Below are 19233 nucleotides of genomic sequence, written 5' to 3'. Positions count from 1 at the left end.
GGAGAGAACCAGCAAAGACAATTGTGCTGACGAGATCCTAGACGATCTGGAGGCACTATTCACAGTATTAACACAGCAAAAGCTATTACAAATGAGTGAAAAGGTGAGGAACCCACCAAGCACTCATAGTATTTCCATGTCTATTGGACAGTCTCTACTGCATTCAAAGTGTTTGCTGCCAACCCCGGATAGAGTACTGACAAATGCTGCAAAGTTTCTCTTTACAGAAATTACTGCACTTCACCTTTACAATTTGGTAATAGTTTAAAAAGCTCTATTTTCTCACATAAAATCTCAGAAAACTAGCAAAGCAATAACTTTCCAGCATACTACTTCTCAAACATAGGATTGACTTAATATTTTTTTGGTAGGCTTAAAAGCTCCAGCTAAAGCAGCATATTCTGTCCTTTTCACCTATTTAGTTATGGCAAGATCTGTCCATTGAAAGCCTTGATTACCAGTTGAAATGTTTCCCTATAGATTTCAGTCTCATTTCAACTCTACTTTTTATAGGTCACAGAGCCTAGTCGGTCCTTAAGATGGACCTCGGCAAGAGTTTTTACCCTATCATGGTGTCCTGGTCAATGTCTATAAAGATAAAATATACTCCAAAACAACTTTTAAGGGTAGGCTCTTAACATATGATAGCATTATTACATTCCTATTAAAAGACACATTTCTGTTTTTCTAAAGAGAAAAAATAACCATTCTCTAGTGATACAGTGCAGCTGTATGTATATGTACAATTCTTAGATTGCTTAAGAATTACCCTTTGCATTTAACATCCTATCATCAAAGAAATGCCACCTTTCCTGTCCCCCTTTCCACATATCACAAAGCATTCTCAGGAAGCGAGCGCACTACTAACACTCACAATGGCTCACCAGTGCAGGCGTGACCAGGCCCTCTTCCAAATCCCTTTAACAATTATCTATGCCTCTGCACCAAGACAATTTCTTAAACCACTATGCATTGAAATACTAATCTTAACATTTTAATGATCGTTAAGAGAAGCTAGAGATTTTTCTCCTTTCTATTTGTACTGTAACTTGTAAGCATCTACTTGCCTGCATCCCTTAAAAATCCACCCTCATTCTCTGCATACAAAATCGGGCATCTAAAGCTCTACACACTTAGTAAATTCCTCTTGACTCTCAGTGCTGGAGTAAGAATCTCAGAATTACCAGAAAGGGCTCCTGAAGTTTTAAAAAATCTTAGGAATGATCAAGTAATCAAACCTGATCAAAACTGATGCCTTGATCAATTTATTGCAACATGATTGTGCCTGATGTTTTCTGGTAAATGCCCTGTACTATATTAAAAAGCAAAGCTCTTGGAGTCACCAGCAATTTGCTGATGGTTGGTTTATGAATTACTAGGTTTGCAGACATGAGACATGGATTTAGTGAGGTTCTCCTATTGGACTGAAAATATAAACTATTACTTATATAAGAGGAAATGGAATTGTGGCTGCAATAAGAACCATAGTGTTGAATTTCTTCAATCAGAATGCTGCAGAAAAAATGTGTTTAAAACTTCATATAAAAGTTATCAAATAGGGAGACCTGTGGATTTAAAAATACAATCCAGGCTCATTTCACTGGAAAGGGACATTTCTGATGTATACTATTGCTGTTATGTGAAACTAGGAGCCAAAGAAAGTGGAGGAAACTTTGGTAGTCAGCCTAACACGTTAATTCATCCGGACTAGAGCCATTTCCTAATATCCAAAGATATACAAGCACGGTGGTTTACAAATACCAAGCAGTAAGTTGCAGTAGGCGCTGTACTGTTCCACGTTTGTAAACCCAAAACTTCCCTCTGCTCCCCTCACCTCAACCCAGCACTCCAGCCCCCAAGCTTAGTGGTACCTATTGCAAACACTGCTGTCATTTCACTTTCAGCTGCCTAAAGTGCTTCAGCGGATGCTGCCTCCACCATGGCTGTTACCGGAAACATGACCACGCAGCAGATGCCTACTCAGGGCAAAGATAAGTCTAACCTTTCAAAACAATAAGAAGCACCAGGATTCTTTTTTTTCCCTTGAAATTTGAAGCTGCACATTCTGGCAGAAAGGAAGAAAGGAAATTCCTCATATGGTTGGCTGGTTCCGATGACCAAGGCTCCTGCTGGGTTTTTTAGATCTGGGTGAGTGACAGCCAACAGGATAACAAGGACCAAAGGACAATGTTCAAATGTGACTGGTAGATAAATGAGCATCTATCACTATTTTGTTAAAAAAATTTTTTTCTTATAAAGTTAACAAACCAAGGCTGTTGATCCCTGAATTAGAAAGTTGATTTGCTTGATAATTTCCAAAGTGTGAGGTGGGAAGGAGAGGGGGAAAAGCCTCTAGTGCTTCTGTGTATGTTGCTGATCCTCTAGTTTGGCAACATCTTGGGAGCATCTTCCGATCTAGTGATGTGGCATTTTGTGAATCGAAGTACCAGCCCATGGCCCTGATGCTGGCTGCTTACGGTCCAATGGGGAAGAGGGTCTGCCCCCTCCCCCTCGATGTTTCAATCTGGCCCAGTGGTGGACACAGAGCCCTGGGCAATTTCCCCAGGAGCAACTGTATCTTCTTGTGAAGGTGACTCTTCCTCGACTTGTCCTCGAGATGTGACAGTTGTTTCAGGGGAGATGCTATGAGGCCCCTCCAGGGGGATACAGCCAGGGTGGTTTTTGCGAAAGTGCTGATTCAAGATGGCCTGGAAGGGGAAACTTTTGCCACAAACATGGCAGTGAAAGGGTTTGTTGCCTGTGTGCTTGCGGATGTGATACTCCAGCTGATCTTTGCGGGTGTACTTCTTGCCACACATACGACAGACGAACGGTGTGATCCCCATGTGCAGGCGCATGTGCCGGTCCAGGCTCCCCTTCTGGTTGAAAGATTTGGCACAGTAGATGCAGGTGAGACGGGGGTTGTACCGGAACCACCGCTCAGATACTTCTTGCTCTCGAAGATACTCCACATAGCCACTTACTCCCATCATTGCTGATTCTTCTACCTGTGCCAGGTGAGGAAAATAAGCACAAAAGAACATACACTGTGAATAGTAAAATAAATCAAATCTACTTTTACCTGTTACTAAGCTTTATGCTGATTTTCGAGATCCAAACAGGAAATTACTACCCACAAGTAAAGTTGTTAACATAACAATTAAAAAAAAAATGAGGACACTGTATTCCATTACCATAACAGAACAAGAAAGTCAAGTTACTTTCTGGCTGACAAACTGCACGCTTTTTATGGCACCCCCAGTAAATGATCTATTGTACAGCAATAGAAGAATCTGGGCCCACTCATACCATCCTCTTGAATTCTAATCTACAATTATATCTAGATAATCAGGTGGGTACTTCGATGGAAATGTTCATTTACCTGCATCATCTAAACTCTCACACATGTCATATTAACTCATCTCTCTCTTTTTTTAAAAAATATATTTTATTGATTTTTTACAGAGAGGGAGAGGCATAGAGAGTTAGAAACATTGATGCGAGAGAAACATCTATCAGCTGCCTCCTGCACACCCCCTACTGGGGATGTGCCCGAAACCAAGGTACATGCCCTTGACCGGAATCGAACCTGGGACCTTTCAGTCCGCAGGCCGACACTCTATCCACTGAGCCAAACCAGTTAGAGCTTAACTCATCTCTTTTTTTTTTTTTTTTTTTTTTTAAATAGAGGAAGGGAGAGAGATAGAGAGTTAGAAACATCGATGCGAGAGAAACATCGATCAGCTGCCTCCTGCACACCCCCTACTGGGAATGTGCCCGCAACCAAAGTACATGCCCTTGATCGGAATCGAACCTGGGACCCTTGAGTCTGCAGGCTGATGCTCTATCCACTGAGCCAAACCGGTTTAAGGCTTACCTCATCTCTTAATATTATCTCCAAACAATATTATTTATTTTCTATTTCTTTATAGTCTGCACCTTCTGCTTTAGTCGGGTAAACATCCTTGTAGAATTCCAATTATTATCCCTATTATATCTACATATGCAGTAAGTTACCTCTTTCTAACCACTTCATTAAATACTGCACTTAAATTCTCCACTTTCTTTAAGTGGTTATTGATTCCAGTAACTGCCTTTTAAGCACTCTATTCCCACAACACTGTTAATGAGGTCTATATAGTCTCACCTATATCTGTTTTGTGTATGTGTTAGTCTGCCTTATGCTCCCATTAAGTTATAAGGTCTGTCTCGTATTTATTTGCATCCTAGTTACCTTCACATAGTCATTACGTTCTTTTCAAAGATGAGAGAAAAAGGGCCCTAATACTAAGAATAAGCTTTCCCTCCAAGCTCCTAATATTTTCTCTAATACCTTATTAAAACTAAAAAAAATTCTTATAATAGTTACAATTCCTTTTCTGGTACCGAAAAACTGGCATGGTAACATGCAAGTAAATGTAGTTTCTAACAGTGTCCTGCTGCTGTTATTATAATATATACACACTAAGTGTCCAATGTTTAAGTAAAAACTAAACAAGATACTACCAGTATGATGCAGAAGCTAAAAAAATTAGCTATGCAATCTTAGTCCACCAGTGTTTTCTTTCAAAGGACAAAAGTGTTTACAACGTATTAAGTTCTACTTGGTGAGCTCTACTGTCCTTTTACAAATAAATCTTCAATGATAGAGACCTGTGAGGAAAAACAAACAAACAATATCAACCAACTACTTATGCTACTTGCTAAGGAGAATTGCAAAGAAAATAGAAGACATAATTCCTATCTTCTCTAAAACATTTTAGTCTAACAAAAGATTCAGGAAGAAAATAAATGAAAAGATGTAAGCATATAAAAATGCAAAAGCAGCTGTGTACAAATATTTTCTATTACATAAAGTAGTAATTATGTAGTGTTATACCCACCACACATGTACAGAATCAGGCTCTCCATCTCAGGTCCTGCATTTCCTGCATGTACTTTTCAGGGGTTACTTTTTTATTTCTACTCTCAGGACTAAAGACTGGTTCAGAAAAGAGTTCCGCAATCTCATCTTTTCTATTTCCCAAACTCTGCGAACACCAAAAGTGCATTTCCTGCATGCTTGCAAACAGGAATAAAGAAAAAAGTAATCAAGGAGAATATTTCTTTAACAGGGTCCCTGTTCCCTCTCCTACATCTTTCCTGTCGGATTCACACACAGTGGCAATTGCTTCAGCCATCACAACTACATACCTGGGAGCTGGGCTGCTTAGGCTCATCCATTCTCCCAGGAGACTCACTTCGGGCTCTGTGTCTCTCCGTCAAGGGGACAACACTGCCGGAGGGGCTAAATCTGTCGGAAGAGGAGCAAAAGGGGACTAACAGAAGAGCAGTGTCAAGGAACTTAAAAATGGTGATGTTTATCCTCTTTATCCCATGGCTGAGAGAAGGGGAACAAACTGAACAACAGATGACTAAGGAATTCAGGGAGTCAATAATAGGATCTGATTTGAAATAAGACAAGAAAGGTTTTTTGTTTTCTTTTTAAGAAAGGTTTGCCGTAGTAAATTTAAGAAATACAGAATTACATATGGGATAGGCCATATGACCTGGGGAAGCTAAAGCTAAATATAAGTTCTATCCTTATGTAAGTATTGGGAACCATAAAAGAATAAATTAAAACTGGGTTTATAATTTTTTCTTCTATGTAACGATTAGGTTTTTGGTTGTTCCTTCCTTTAGGCCCTAACATAACTTGTTATATATTTCAGACTTTTGATATAGTAGATCATGGAGATTCAGTCTTTGCATTAAGCTATTACTTCTGATACAGTACTAACATGGGGGGGGGGGTGGCAATATGTATTGTGTTCAAGAATATTTTAACTATTAAGAACACAAGAAGGAAAATAGCCAAATCAAGACTACCTGAACTGGATACAATATATACTTTAGAAATCTGTAACACATATGTCTCTCAAGACCAGGTATCAACCAACCGTTATAACTTTTTAAACTTTCATTGTCCATGCAGTCAATTTTAATTTATTTTTAAAAGGGGAAAAAGAACATATATAAACAATCTAAGTTGATAATATTTTCTTTCTTTATTTATTTTTAAAATATATTTTATTTATTTTTTATAGAGAGGCAGGGAGAGGGATAGAGAGTTAGAAACATCCATGAGAGAGAAACATCGATCAGCTGCCTCCTGCACACGCCCCACTGGGATGTGCCAGCAACCAAGGTACATGCCCTTGACTGGAATTGAACCTGGGACCCTTCAGTCTGCAGGTCGATGCTCTATCCACTGAGCCAAACCAGTCAGGGCAATACTTTCTTCTTTTTAAAAAAATGTGTTTTTTTTATTGATTTTTAGAGAAAGGGAGGAAGAGAGAGAGGGAGAGAGAAAGATGGATGAGAGAGAACCATCTATGGGCTGCCTCCTATACGCCCTCTACAGAGGATCAAGCCCACAACCCAAGCATATGCTCTGACAAGGAACTGAACTTGCAACCTCTCAGTGCATGGGAAGATGCCCAACCAATAGAATAGAGCCACACCAACCAGGACAATACTTTCAACTGAAACTATCTTTAAATTTACTTAAATTAAAACGATTGCTATCTCCACCAAAAAGAAATGCTCTAATTACCATTAGAAAGAGAAATGGGAGCCATGGGACCTAGTAGCACTGGTGAAAAAACAGACTCTTGGACCCGTGATAGCAGTCACCAATGAAAGACAAAAGGAAGACATCAAATGACAAGCGAAGAAAGGAATAAAAACCATGTCCAAAGCTTTTCTTTGGAATAAGTGTATTGTGATTACACTAATTTAAAAAGCACAAGTATTGCTGGTACCATACCCCTTCTAACTTGACAGGTGGGCAGCAAAGAAAAGTAAACAGCGCTACAAAGGCAAGTCAAACTCCCCTGAGGCCACCTACCTGGGTGATAACATAAGGAAGAAGGGCAAACCTGCCAGGTTCCCAGCTGATGACGAGCCCTCTACCTGGAATTCCAAGGAAGCCTTGCTAATTACTGACATAGTGTGGCTGCAGATGCTATTCTGAGTCATGGAAGTGTCTAATTTTACCATAGTTCTCCTAACACTGAATTTTTCAGGACTAGGAACTTCCTGCTTTATTTTTATTTTTTAAAAATATTTTTATTGATGTTTAGAGAGAGAGGAAGGGAGAGGGAGAGAAACATCAATGAAAGAGAAACATCAATTGGCTACCTCCTGCACACCACCTACTGGGGATTGAGCCTGTAAGCCAGGCATGTGCCCTGACAGGAATCAAACCAGTGACCTTTGGTGCATGGGATGACGCTCAACCAACTGAGCCACACTGGCCAGGGCAAGGAGCTTCCTGCTTTAAAAAAATAAGAATGCAAGTCTTCTGGCACACCTCCAGTTTCCCCAACATAAACTTATTTCGGCTAAGAGCATCAAGGAAGGAAGATGCTCTCTGTACCACACAGGGGTCTCGCTTTAGTTATGTCTGTACAACAGCTGTTAGATGGGCGAACAAAACAAAACTTACCTGTCAATCTCACTGCTTGTTGGCCGAGTCACCTTGGCTCCTGAAGATCCTAAAGTGTAATTTTCCTGTGCCATGGAACCATGGCCCGTGGTGTCAATCACCATGGCTGTGACCTCCTCAGCACTGCTCCCATCTTCTCCAGAGGGCTGATTCTCAGGCCCCAGCCACTCCTCTAGATTTTCCGTTTTGATGTGTACTGCCCCAAGAACCCTCACGTCATCATCACTCCGTGCCCCTCGGTCTGCTACTCCTGTCTCTACGTACCACTGTCCTGCTCGGTTGATCCGAAGAATAGGCTCCCGGCTCTCTACATCAGAACTCTGTTCAATGATCTGAGGGCTGGTGGACTCCTCGGGAGGACTGAGCTCCCTGATGTCCAGCACAGCACTAACCTGACCTCGCCGACTTCCCTTTGGGGCATTTTGCCGTGGGCTAAGGGAGCGGTTTAGAGTTGGTGTAACCCTGTGAGACTCCGGAGGTCTCTCTGGATGCTTTGTCCTCGTTTGACTTAATTCTGCTTCGACCTCAGCCACATTAATTTTGAAATGAATGCCCTCTAGGATCTGTGTGCATTTGTCTATAATATGCTGCATTTGCAGAAAACTGGCAGCTGTCAGGTAGCTGATGATATCTGCCAGCTGCAGGCATATCCGCCCTGTGTAACAGAAAGAAAGGAGCTGTTCAAAAACAGTGGGGTTCTTGATGACAGAAATGGAGACAGTACTCATCTCGTTCAAGGACATGTGATCCCGGAAATAGGGAGAGCTGGCGGCCAGTACCACTTTGTGAGCCCGAAAAGCTTGTCCTTGCACGTTGACCACGATATCACAGAGCCGGCCCTGCATTCGCAGCTGGTTTAGATGGCTCAGGACGGAGTTGCTGAAGTCAGGGATCTCCAATTGTATGTTACCACCCTTCTCCATGGTGGGGCCTGAGGGTGTAGGCAGGCATTCAACCCTGCGAAAGAGGAAACCAGATTCTCATGAACAATTAGAATTGTATCCCCCTCATGCTTTCCAGTTCAAATGTGTTTAAAAACATCATTTGGCAAAATTTCAAAATCTCCCAGTAAAAAGAGACACCTGCCTTATGTTTAGATCTGGAATAGAAAAACCAACAGGCTTTTTCAGTCTAGGTTTCACAGCAAGACACCATTAAACCCAAAAAAGTGATTGTTAGCCCTAGCGGGTTTGGCTCAGTGGATAGAGCATAGGCCTGGGGACTGAAGGGTCCCGGGTTTGATTCTGGTCAAGGGCACATGTGGGGTTGTGGGCTTGATCCCCAGTAGGGGGCGTGCAGAAGTCAGCCGATCAATGATTCTCTCTCATGATTGATATTTCTATCTCCCACTCCCTCTCTGAAATCAATACAAATATATTAAAAACACACACACACAAAAGTGATTGTTACATTTCTAAAAATTCAAGCTATACCCATACTTTCCTTACCAATAAACTATGCAACATCAAAACAGAGTTCAACAGAACAGAGAGGGGGAAAGCAGTTGTGAGTTTTTTTTTTTTTAAGCATTAATCATAAGGTATTTGCACTGAATATAAAATCCTATGACAACTTTTCCTTGGAGGAAATAAGTTTTTGAATAAATGTGATTATGCACAGATAGGTCGATTAGATATGCCTCCTCTTAACATTTTACTACTTGAGTGAGTTTATTATTTTACAAAGTCACTACTATCCCACAGGAATGCAAGCCATTATTTTTAAGGATGCGCCGAGCCCCCACAAAAAGGGTTGAGGCTTAGGACTCGAGGCAAAGTCTAGGTTAGGAAAGGTGCCACAGGACTCAACTGAGATGAGGCGACTTGACGTTCACTCTCAGAATTAGGAAAAGGGAGGTATACCTGCCCCTATCTAAATAATCTAATTTCAAAGTTGGAAATTTCAGGGTGGGGATGGTACTTTGATTCTGACATTTAGTTCCCCAAAACTGGTAAAAAAAAAAAAAAAAAGAAATAGAGCATTTACCAAGTATGGCCAGTATTTTTACATTAAAAGGTTTTAAAAACACTAAGCCTATAATCGCATCCAACAGCTTTCCATGGCTGGGAGTAGTTTTATATAAACCCCACTGGGAAGACACTAAGTGGAGCCCAATGTGTTTCCATTTATCTGTAAAGTTAGGACATTACATAGTTACCGAAGACCTGAAACTTCAGGAATTTATCTGACAAGCTCACAGGACTGCCCGGCATTCACAACACACCGGTCAGTTAAACAGGGAAGTGCATACACTGTTTTCAAGAACCAACTGTAGCCAATCTGACCTTTTTCCAAAGCGTTTTTGTTTGTTTGACAACTTTTAATCCAATAAGAGCCTCTGTCGATGCCATCCTGAATTCAGATGTGTGTGTTTTGGAGCCTACACCAGCGCCTTTTTGTTTGCTCTTCCCGGCAATGCCCCAGTGGAGGAGGCCCCTGCAGCAAGGTCTTGCACTACCGTCGGCGCTGGAGGAGTGGGAGCTGTAAGAGGAGAATCGGGAACGCCGTCCGGTGGGCCACTCCGGTCCTTGAGTGGCTTCCGTCGGGGTGAGGAAGCGCGGGGAGCCGGGCACTGACTGAGCCGCGCAATGTCACCGAGGAGCAGGGGCAGCGGGGGGAGCCGGGCGCGCGGCCTGGGAGCGGGCCATAAGGTGCGGGGTACAGAGCGGGAAGGGGGCGGCGCCCCGGGACCCGGTCCAGGCGGTAGGTGTGGGCGGGCGGGGAGCTGCTCAGAGGTGGGTGTGTGTGTCTGGGTGTGGCGGGTGGGGGAGGGGGCCGCCCATCCCGGGGTCCTGAGGGAGGGACTCGGCGAGGGGGCGGGTCCGGCAGCCCAGCCCGGCCCGGGGCCAAGGGGGTGGCAGGTCTCGGGTGCCTTAGGGTGGGAGTGGAGGGAAGTGGCTGAGCGCCCCAGGAGCAGGCAGGCGGGAGAGATCGGGCGGGGCGGCCCCAGGGCAGGGCAGCGGGACGGGCGTGCGGGCCCCGGCCCAGTCAAGGAGCAGCACCTACCTCCGGGGGTGGAAATGGGCAGGAATGGGCCGGAACACCGTCCCGGAAGTGAAAACCCCCGCCCCCTCCCCTGGCGCGGGCGACGTGCCGGAAGGAAATCACTCACCCTTCCACCGTCCCCTTTCCCCCTCCCCCAGCGCTTTCCGTCCCCGCGCCCCCTCCCCGCTCCTGTCTTCCTCCTCAGCCGGTTTGGAGGGTGGGAGCTTAGCGTCACGCTGGCCATCGTGACCCCGCCCACAAGTCGAGGGGGTGGGGCCAAGGGCGGGCAGAGAGGCCGGGACGAAGGTGTGGCTGGAGGAGGAGACTAAGGGAGGAGTGGGGGAGGAGCTAGAGCCGACGCAGGCGGGGAAAGTGCGTCATGACGTCATTGAACGAAATCCTTATATACAGGCGCCTGGACGCCATCTCGGTCTTTTGAGGATGGAAGTCACTAACTGGTATGTGTGTATGTTCTTCGCGCATGCTAAGTGGGTTCTTGGCGCAAGGCCTCCAGGTCATGGCAACTAAAGTCGCCCTAAACGCGCTGATTTTTATGGGCTAGATGCAAGGCTTTGCAGGAACCACAGGATGAGGATTGTAGAGGATTGCGTGTTGGGTGCGGGCACGACGTAAACTCGACACTCGGTTGTAGGGCTCAACTGCGGAAATACCTCGGCTCGCGTGCCCTGCCTCTGATGAAGCTTATGTTGGTAGGGACATCTGAGACTGTTGATGAATGCCAACAGCTCTGATGGCGGCGCATGCCGAGTCACCGTAAATAACCTCGGCCTGAGCCACTTCCTCCAGGGAGGCGGGTATTGGGTTAGCCCACGTGGTTCTCTGAAGGGCTGCATTCCGCATTGCAGCATTATTGCCGTCAGTGGTTCTTAAACTTAACTGTATAGTGCTCTCATTATAATACGTCTAATGCACTGAAATTGTGGGTGATGTAAACCACTTGCATAATTTAGAACAAAATGAACAAAAACTAATATTTTCCCTAGGAATGATGCTCGGCACGAGTGCAACGTGGCATCTGATGGACAGGTAAGAACCGGGTAAATACGGTGGGAAGGATGAAATTTGCCTAGATGTGGTCTTTTTTTGTTAAGCCTGTGATGGTTTAAGAGTAGTGGACAGAAAGAATTTCTGACAAATCCTATTCTGAGGCTTCAGTATTCGTGACATGAATGTTTAACGTGGCTGTGTAGTATGCTTCATTGGGATCTCTTTGTCTGTTTTCTAGTTCTGTGCCAAAGGAATGAGAACCGCTGCTGGGGTAAGTGAACCGAGAGCTTTTTCAGGCAGGAAAGTTAGGTTAAAGGTACACCCCATGTGCTACAATGATGACATTTTATTTGCTACTCTCGACTGTGAGAATGACGAGAAGTATTACCACCATTATCCTAACTGAGGCACACAAAACGGTGATTTAGAGAAAATAAAGATTGCACCAAAGTTGACCTGAAACTCTTCCTTCTCAGGTCTTAAGGTGCAAGCATCACTCTCTTGCCATGGGCAGACAGGTGAGAACGTTTTTATATATCGATCTTTTTTATTTACCCATGACTTTTCTAAGGGATCACACATTGCCAAATTGGTGCTGATCCTCAGGGCTTTCCTCCCGTTTTCAAACGTGAACGCCTGCACTAATATTTAATGTTGGGGGACACCTAAAGAAACGGATACTGTGATGCTTGCATAGTTCAGCAGATTGAATTCTGAAGAGATGTACCACTTGTCTGATGTATCTGCTATAAAACGTTAGCTGGTTATAGCATAAGCAAAGTGCCACTACTAATTTGCTTTTCCTTTTGTGTAGACACTAAAAAGGACTAACTGGAAGTTGGAATGGTAAGTAAAATTATAATTATAACTTCACATAGGTAACTGGACAAGGACGACAATGCCACCAGTGGCTTCTGAGGGTTTCCTTCTAATGCACAGGAAGCACTCATCAGGAAGTGCTTGAAAGGTGTGAGTGCATTAAATATCCGGTCCTTGTCCTGTCACCATTCCTAAGATGTCTGGATATGTAAAAGCCTGTGTGATGATAAGCAAATACTGACTGAATGTGAAGGTCTTAATTAGCTCTATCTGATTTCAGGCATTTTTTAGATTGGTAAGGAGAAAATTCATCTTCGGCTATTGGAAAACCACTTTTTTTTTTCTTAGGTGGACTTAGTCTCTTGACATGTCTGGACTGGCTTGATTTTCTTCTTGTAAGTATTAATTGTAAAAAACCATTCTAATTGACTCAAAACTGAGAATGTGATAAAATACACTGCATAATAGTTGAGTGCATGTTGTGCATGCTTTGAACGGGGTTTTTGTAATGATGTTGATCAAATGTCTGACCTGAAATTAGCATGTAGACAAATCTAACACTGAAGAACCCTGTGACATATAACAATAAGCAAAGAACTTAATGATATTTAACACTAATAAAAATGTTCTATTTCCCTTCTAGCTGTTGGATACACATTTTTATCCATGGATGGCATGCTTGGGGTAAGACATGAGAACAGATTTTGGCTTCTGGTACAGATTTATATTGCTAAAATATGCTTGTCTTAGTGATTGCTGATCGTGTTTCCTGGTGTGCAAAGACATTGATTTGGGAAATATAGTCTAAATAAATACTTTTTTTCAGATGCAGGTTTTGGAGACATTTAAAATAAAGGTATGCATTTTATTAATCTCAAATAGTTACTAAGAAAGGTGCTGTTAGTGATGATTTAAAAAAAAACAGATGGGAATCTCTCAGAAAAAGAATGAAGATTTTATTGTATAACTGAAACAGTACCTGGAACATTTTATAAATTTTCCTATTATTGCCTGTTACTAAATTTGAAAATACGTCTGCAGGTGTGAGAAGTTGGGTTGGCTTCAAGTCCAGAAGTAAAGAGTTTTAGCAGAGGTATGTATGGTAGTTTCCATTTTGGTTTCTTTCTATTTTTAGTGGTTTAAAGCCGATACAATGATGATAACATAGTTCAGCAGACTAATAGTGATGAGCAATATTGTCTTTCGCTCCTATCTGATGTATCTGGCTACAACAATCATAACCTCAAAAAGGGAATTGGCCATGTTCCCACAAAACATTCTGGGAACGTGCTACACCAAACATTCTATGCGGTAATGGAGGATGAATAACACATTTGGAGAAGTGCAGGTTAATAACACTTGGTGAACAAATTTTTATGGCATATAAATTTGTAGATGATACCTGAATTATTTAGCTGTCATATTTTAATTCATTAAATTTAATTTTGTACTGAGATTCACAGCAGAACTGAAGTACAGTTCCCATATACCTTGTAATTGCACACCTCATGATCAACATCCAGCCACCAGAATTAGCCTTTTGTTAAACTTACGGACTTAACACAAGTACACATAATTGCCACCCAAAGTCCACATTAGGGTTCATGCATGGTGGAACATTCACCATTGAGCTATACAGAAGGTGCTCACTGCCCTAAATGTTATTTTTCCAGAAGTTAAAAATGTTGGTAGGGTATATTTCTAATAAATGTCCTTTTTTTTTTCAATCTTTAAACAGGCAGACCTGAAACCCTGGAGATTTCCAGGTAATATATGATACTTGTTATATATGATAAGTTAGAATGTAACCAGTGATGTAGTGATTCTGCCAAATGAAATAGGATGATATCACTCATAAAACCGTTCCATTTTTATTCTGAGGTTACGTTACTGACAAACATCACACAAGTTCTTTTTACCATGATTAATGTGCATTCTTTGCTTTCAGGCATTTATGATAGCGGTCATGGCAACTGGCTGACCTTTGAGAGGTAAGTCTTGTAAATATCAGTGCTGTGGTTTTATCCCAGAATACATGATGATCTCAACCTGACTTGAACTCTCTCACTGATTACTTGATGATGAAAGGAGATCTGATATTCTGGATACTGTGCTTCAAATACCATTAGAATTGAAGTATGGAAATTGACTAAAAGTGGCTATTTTATTGCAGGCAGCTGGATGGATACTCATGGGATAGAAGATCAACTTTGAATTTTAATAAATTTTTATAAACCATCTGATCAAGTCTGCTTATTTCATCTTAATGGGATGAAGGAAAATAGGACATTTTTGTGAGTAAGACCCCATGGCAGCATACTGCCAACTCGCCTTTTCATGTGTACTTCATAGATTCATAGGATGTCTTCGTCTTTGTAAGTGCAGTTTATGCTGAGAAATAAACTATAGACCTTCTGCAGTGTTCCCCTTATTGCCCAAAATGGGCAAGTGAGCCACTGAAACATGAGCTTACACAGATAAATTTGCAAAGAAAAGCAGGTGATCTTAATGTAGAGAGTGCTGAAGCTAGAAACCTCCATTGGCTGTAAACACCTTGGTGCTTGGTCTCTGGCTAGAATTGATGAGTCCCCCTGACTGGCTGTCTCAGGGATGAATCCCCCAACAGGAAAGAGCCTAGAAAGAACAAGGGGGAATGTTGAAAAATTTTGAGGTTGGCACTGTGGTTATAGCAATGTCCTTTATCTTTAGAAGATCAATTAATTTTGCAAATAAAATGTTAGAGGCATACATTAGGTCAAGTGAGAATATTAGTTATCCAATGGGTTGCCAGTGAATTTCTCTAAGAAACCATTAACTGGCTTCTTGCAGCTTTGAAAATCCTAGTCAATACCTGCCAATCAAATTCCAGCTCACTTTTGAGCTGTGATTTCACATTTTCTCCAAATAGGTGCTGTTTTGAGTTCTAACACTTCCAGGGTAGGAGGGAATATTTCAAGTTGTTAGTGCTAGCTGCACTTAGACCCCTACTTTGAAGTTCCTTTGGACCAGTGGTTCTCAACCTTCCTAATGCCATGACCCTTTAATAGTTCCTCGTTGTGGGGACCCCCGATTTCATTGTTACAAATTGAACATAATTAAAGCATAGTGATAAATCACAAAAACTATGTAATTATGTTTTCCAATGGTCTTAGGTGACCCCTGTAAAAGGGTCATTTGACCCCCAAAGGGGTCGCGACCTACAGGTTGAGAACCGCTACTTTAGACTTAATGCTTGTTCTGCAGGAAAATTTAAATATGCATATTCATTTCCGTTCCTGGTCCCTACTCAAATGTCCTGCCACAAGGCCCTGAGACATCCTGAAAATGGACCATCCACACCAGCACTACCTCTTAAATTATGCACTTGTGCATGTTTTCACCTAATAAGATGTTATTCCATGAGAGGTATTTGGTCTGTTGTATTGCAGTATTTACCAAGCTTTTAGCAGTAGGTGGTTATATTTATTGAATGAAGAGTGATCAGGTGAAGTCTTGGAGAAGTTTTAGTGACTTGAGTGCCAAAAGGCTGATAAAATACCCTGATCTTGAAATGGGGAGTAAGTCTGCGCTAAAGCAAAATCCAGCATGAAGAAGGTCCGTGGCCTGGGTGGCTGCAGTTAGGTCAGCTGGCTGGGGGAAGATTGCCCAGAGTGGTTGGTTAATTGAAGCAGTGAATTTGAAGTATATGAACTACAACCATTAGTCCTGTCATGTTAATAAACTTGGGTGATGAAAGAAACAACTTTTTTGAACAATTAACTATATGCTGTTTAAGGTTGCTCACAGAGTCCTTAATGAAGCATTGAGTCTCAAGTATATGAGAAAAATATCTTGAACGATTACTATATTCTGTTTTCATCCTTTTGATGACAGCAGATTAGGAATTGTCTTCATTTTTACAGATAGAGAATCAAGTTAACAGGCCACAAGGGTAACAGTCAATATACGGCAACATATTTGTAGTGAACAGAAGGCACTGAAGGCTCTCCTGGTGTGGGAAAGGGCCAAGACCCCACTAGAAAGACTATAGGCAGGAAAGACTAGTCTGTTTGAAAGGCCCAGTGGTGTGCTCAGGGAAAGTTGGGGAGACAAACCCTGTATCCAAAAGCGGGACTAGGTTGGTTTAAAAAATGTGACCTTTGGTGAACACCAGTGGGAAGTTGGACTGTCGTGTGCCCTCATTCCAGAAACCTGTGACTAACCTGTCACATCATGGGGAGGTGCTGTTACAGCACTGGCAACTGGTATGAATCCCTGGTTCCCAGTTTTATACTTCCAATATCATGGATTTGGGCCCCTGAAAAAGTTACACCCATTTCCTAATGGATATCTTGTAATTTGAGGAAAGGATCACATTGACCCTGACCTCAACCCCATCACAGCCAACCATGGGGAATTTGAGTATGTTTCACTGCATACCCTGCCCCCCCCCCCCAAAAAAAAAAAGGTCTCATGTAGTTAAATTCAGGCTGAAAGGCTGGGTTCCATAATTCAAAACCAATGCTTTGTTCTTAAAAACTTATCACAGCTTTTAAGGAAATCTTATTAAAGGAATTCTCAAGCTCCTTAACATTTTGGGGCTTAAATGGTAAATTATGTTTATTCCAGACAAAAAGCTAGAGGAAGTGGTGTACTGTGCTGTACAGATGAGAAAGCTGAGACTCTGGTTTACCCCAGGCATTGAAAGGTCAAGGCTAAGAAGCCAGCGTAGCAACAAGCTGCCAGCATTTGAGGGTTAATAAGGCTGGTCCTTCTCTGCATGACCTCACAGTTGACTGAATCGTATCAATATGATCTGTTTATCTCTCCTTTACTAAAACCTCTAGGACTGGTTCCCAACCTTATTTTTGGCCATTCCCCACCTAAGCATCTCTTAAATCCTGATCTGCCCCCCCCCCGCCCCCCCCTATAATCCATATTCAAAAAGTGAGCTGTTCACATGCAGGAAGCCTAAAAGGCCATTAACTTGGTCTAAACAAGCTTCCAAAGAACATGGCATCCATGAAAGAAAAAAAACGAAAGGCCAGTTGAAGTACTGAGGAAAAAATCACTAAAATTGTTGAAAAAAATCTGAAGTGATAGGAAAAAATAGCAAAGTTTCAAAACATAAGAACTGAAATGCATAAGTATGTCATGATATATATTTATATATTGTATATGAGGCCCTTGACATTAAGAAACGCAAAAAATTCACTGTTAACTCATTCTCAAATTGCCCTCCTTAATCATCAGATTTGCCCCCCTGTGGGATGTGTGCCCCACGTTGGGAACACCTGCTCTAGGAAAACCATGACTTACTCATTTTCATGCCCCCTCAGCTCAGCCCAGAGGTCCGCATGTATTACTCATTTAATAATTTGATCCGACAGGTTTACTGAATATCTAACCAAGCAGTGTTTTAGGTGCTGGGAATAGGTAATTGCAGAGACAACATGAAAATAAAATCTGCCCTCTTGGAGCTTACATTCTAGTGTGGCAAACTAAAATGTGGTTAATGCGACAGGGAAAAAGCAGGGAAAGGGGCAGAGGGTGCTGGTGGGGAACGGGCTCATCCGTTTGAGTATGGTTGTCCAGGAAATCTTCCCTGAGGAGCACTTAAACAGACAGGATTAGGGAGTGAACAAAGCAAATGACCTCTGGAGGAGAGTTGCTCGGGTCAGCTAGGGCAAAGGCCTGCGCTGGGCTCATGCCTGGAACAGGAAAAGCAAGGATGCCAGTGAGTGGAGCAGAGTGTGGTCAGGTAGTAAGAGGCTCTCATGGCTTTGGTGCGCATATAAAGACTGGCTTTCCTCTGAGATAGGAAACCACCTATCGAAGGGTTTTGAGCAGGAGTGGCATCATCTGACCTTCCCCAACAGTTGTTTACCTTGTTTTTAAAATTTGCAACATAGAATAAATCTAAATTGCGTAGGAGGTTGGGGATTGGATTTGAAATAAATTTGGCTTCCAATTTACAATTAGTTTGGTTTGCAAAGTCCTGGTTGTGGTGTTTCCAAACTTAATATTTCCTTAATTTTTTTTTTTTTTTAAAAACAGGATTCAACGTTCCAATATATATATTTTTTTAAATATATTTTATTGATTTTTCACAGAGAGGAAGGGAGAGAGAGAGAAAGCCAGAAACATCGATGAGAGAGAAACATCGATCAGCTGCCTCCTGCACGTCTCCCACTGGGGATGTGCCCGCAACCCAGGTACATGCCCTTAACTGGAATCGAACCCGGGACCCTTCAGTCCGCAGGCCGACGCTCTATCCACTGAGCCAAACCGGTTTCGGCAATATTTCCTTAATTTTTGAGAAAATGTTTAAAATGTCACTTCAATGATTAAGATCTGAAGTAGTGACATTTCTTTGAATTTCAGATAAGCATTTTTTTTCTTCTGAGAGGCAGAACTAAAGAAAAGCTGAGTGATGCCCCAGTGACTAGGTCTCTGAGATGCCAATACAGGATTTTTTGACGTCTGGGGACCTGGGGCTTTTGGTATTTGTAGCCCAGAAAACATCCTCAGATTTGGGGTGTTTTCTGAAACTCCAGCATCGAGACAATATTTTGGTTAGAATGCAGCTCTAAACAGTGACTAGTGACTTTATTAAAAATTAGGTAACATGCATGTGGGATAAGTAGATGTAAAATTGCATTTTCCTACCCAATAAAGGGCATCTCAAGAAGTTCCACTGAGAAAGGGCAGGCAGAGTTGGACATCCTTTCTTACCATGAGAGCCCTGCCAACAAGGATTTTCTGGCCGCAGGGCCCACAGATGAGGAGAGACTGGGTTAAGGACAAACTTCAGGGGAACAGCTTTCTGCAGTTGGGAAGAGCATGTATGTTCTTCCCAGCTCACTGAGCAGCCGAAATGAGACCTGGAATAGGTCATAGTATCGCATTGCTTAGAACACTTGAGAAAACCAGACAGGGATATAGGCTGATAA

General features: G+C 42.4%; 1 protein-coding gene and 1 long non-coding RNA gene across 4 annotated transcripts; one reads left to right on the top strand and one right to left on the bottom strand.

Annotated features, from left to right (window-relative positions):
• Positions 1 to 1030: 1030 nt before the first annotated feature.
• Positions 1031 to 9436, bottom strand: ZBTB37 (zinc finger and BTB domain containing 37). Of its 2 annotated transcripts, none has more exons than XM_081111934.1 (3): positions 7490 to 9436; positions 5194 to 5293; positions 1031 to 3008 (listed from the first exon to the last, which is right to left on the bottom strand). In XM_081111934.1, the coding sequence occupies exons 1-3, from the start codon at positions 8410 to 8412 to the stop codon at positions 2520 to 2522; spliced, it is 1512 nt and encodes a 503-aa protein (XP_080968060.1). In that variant the 5' UTR covers positions 8413 to 9436; the 3' UTR covers positions 1031 to 2519. The 2 variants fall into 2 exon arrangements, with proteins under 2 accessions (XP_080968060.1, XP_080968061.1); XM_081111935.1 differs by having other exon boundaries at positions 1909 to 3088; positions 5190 to 5293.
• Positions 9437 to 10091: 655 nt separating this feature from the next.
• On the top strand, positions 10092 to 14541 carry LOC308533818. 2 transcript variants are annotated; one of them, XR_013997122.1, is made up of 12 exons: positions 10092 to 10140; positions 11479 to 11521; positions 11721 to 11753; positions 11959 to 12000; positions 12297 to 12328; positions 12650 to 12696; positions 12945 to 12985; positions 13128 to 13157; positions 13343 to 13394; positions 14040 to 14067; positions 14250 to 14292; positions 14475 to 14541. It is a non-coding gene; the product is annotated as an uncharacterized lncRNA (long non-coding RNA). The 2 variants fall into 2 exon arrangements; XR_013997123.1 differs by lacking the exon at positions 10092 to 10140 and adding an exon at positions 10880 to 10932.
• The last annotated feature ends 4692 nt before the right edge of the window (positions 14542 to 19233 follow it).

Source organism: Myotis nattereri, assembly GCF_964212035.1.
Source record: "Myotis nattereri genome assembly, chromosome: 18".
NCBI classification, from domain to species: domain Eukaryota; kingdom Metazoa; phylum Chordata; class Mammalia; order Chiroptera; family Vespertilionidae; genus Myotis; species Myotis nattereri.
This window is presented reverse-complemented; position numbering and strand designations above follow the sequence as displayed.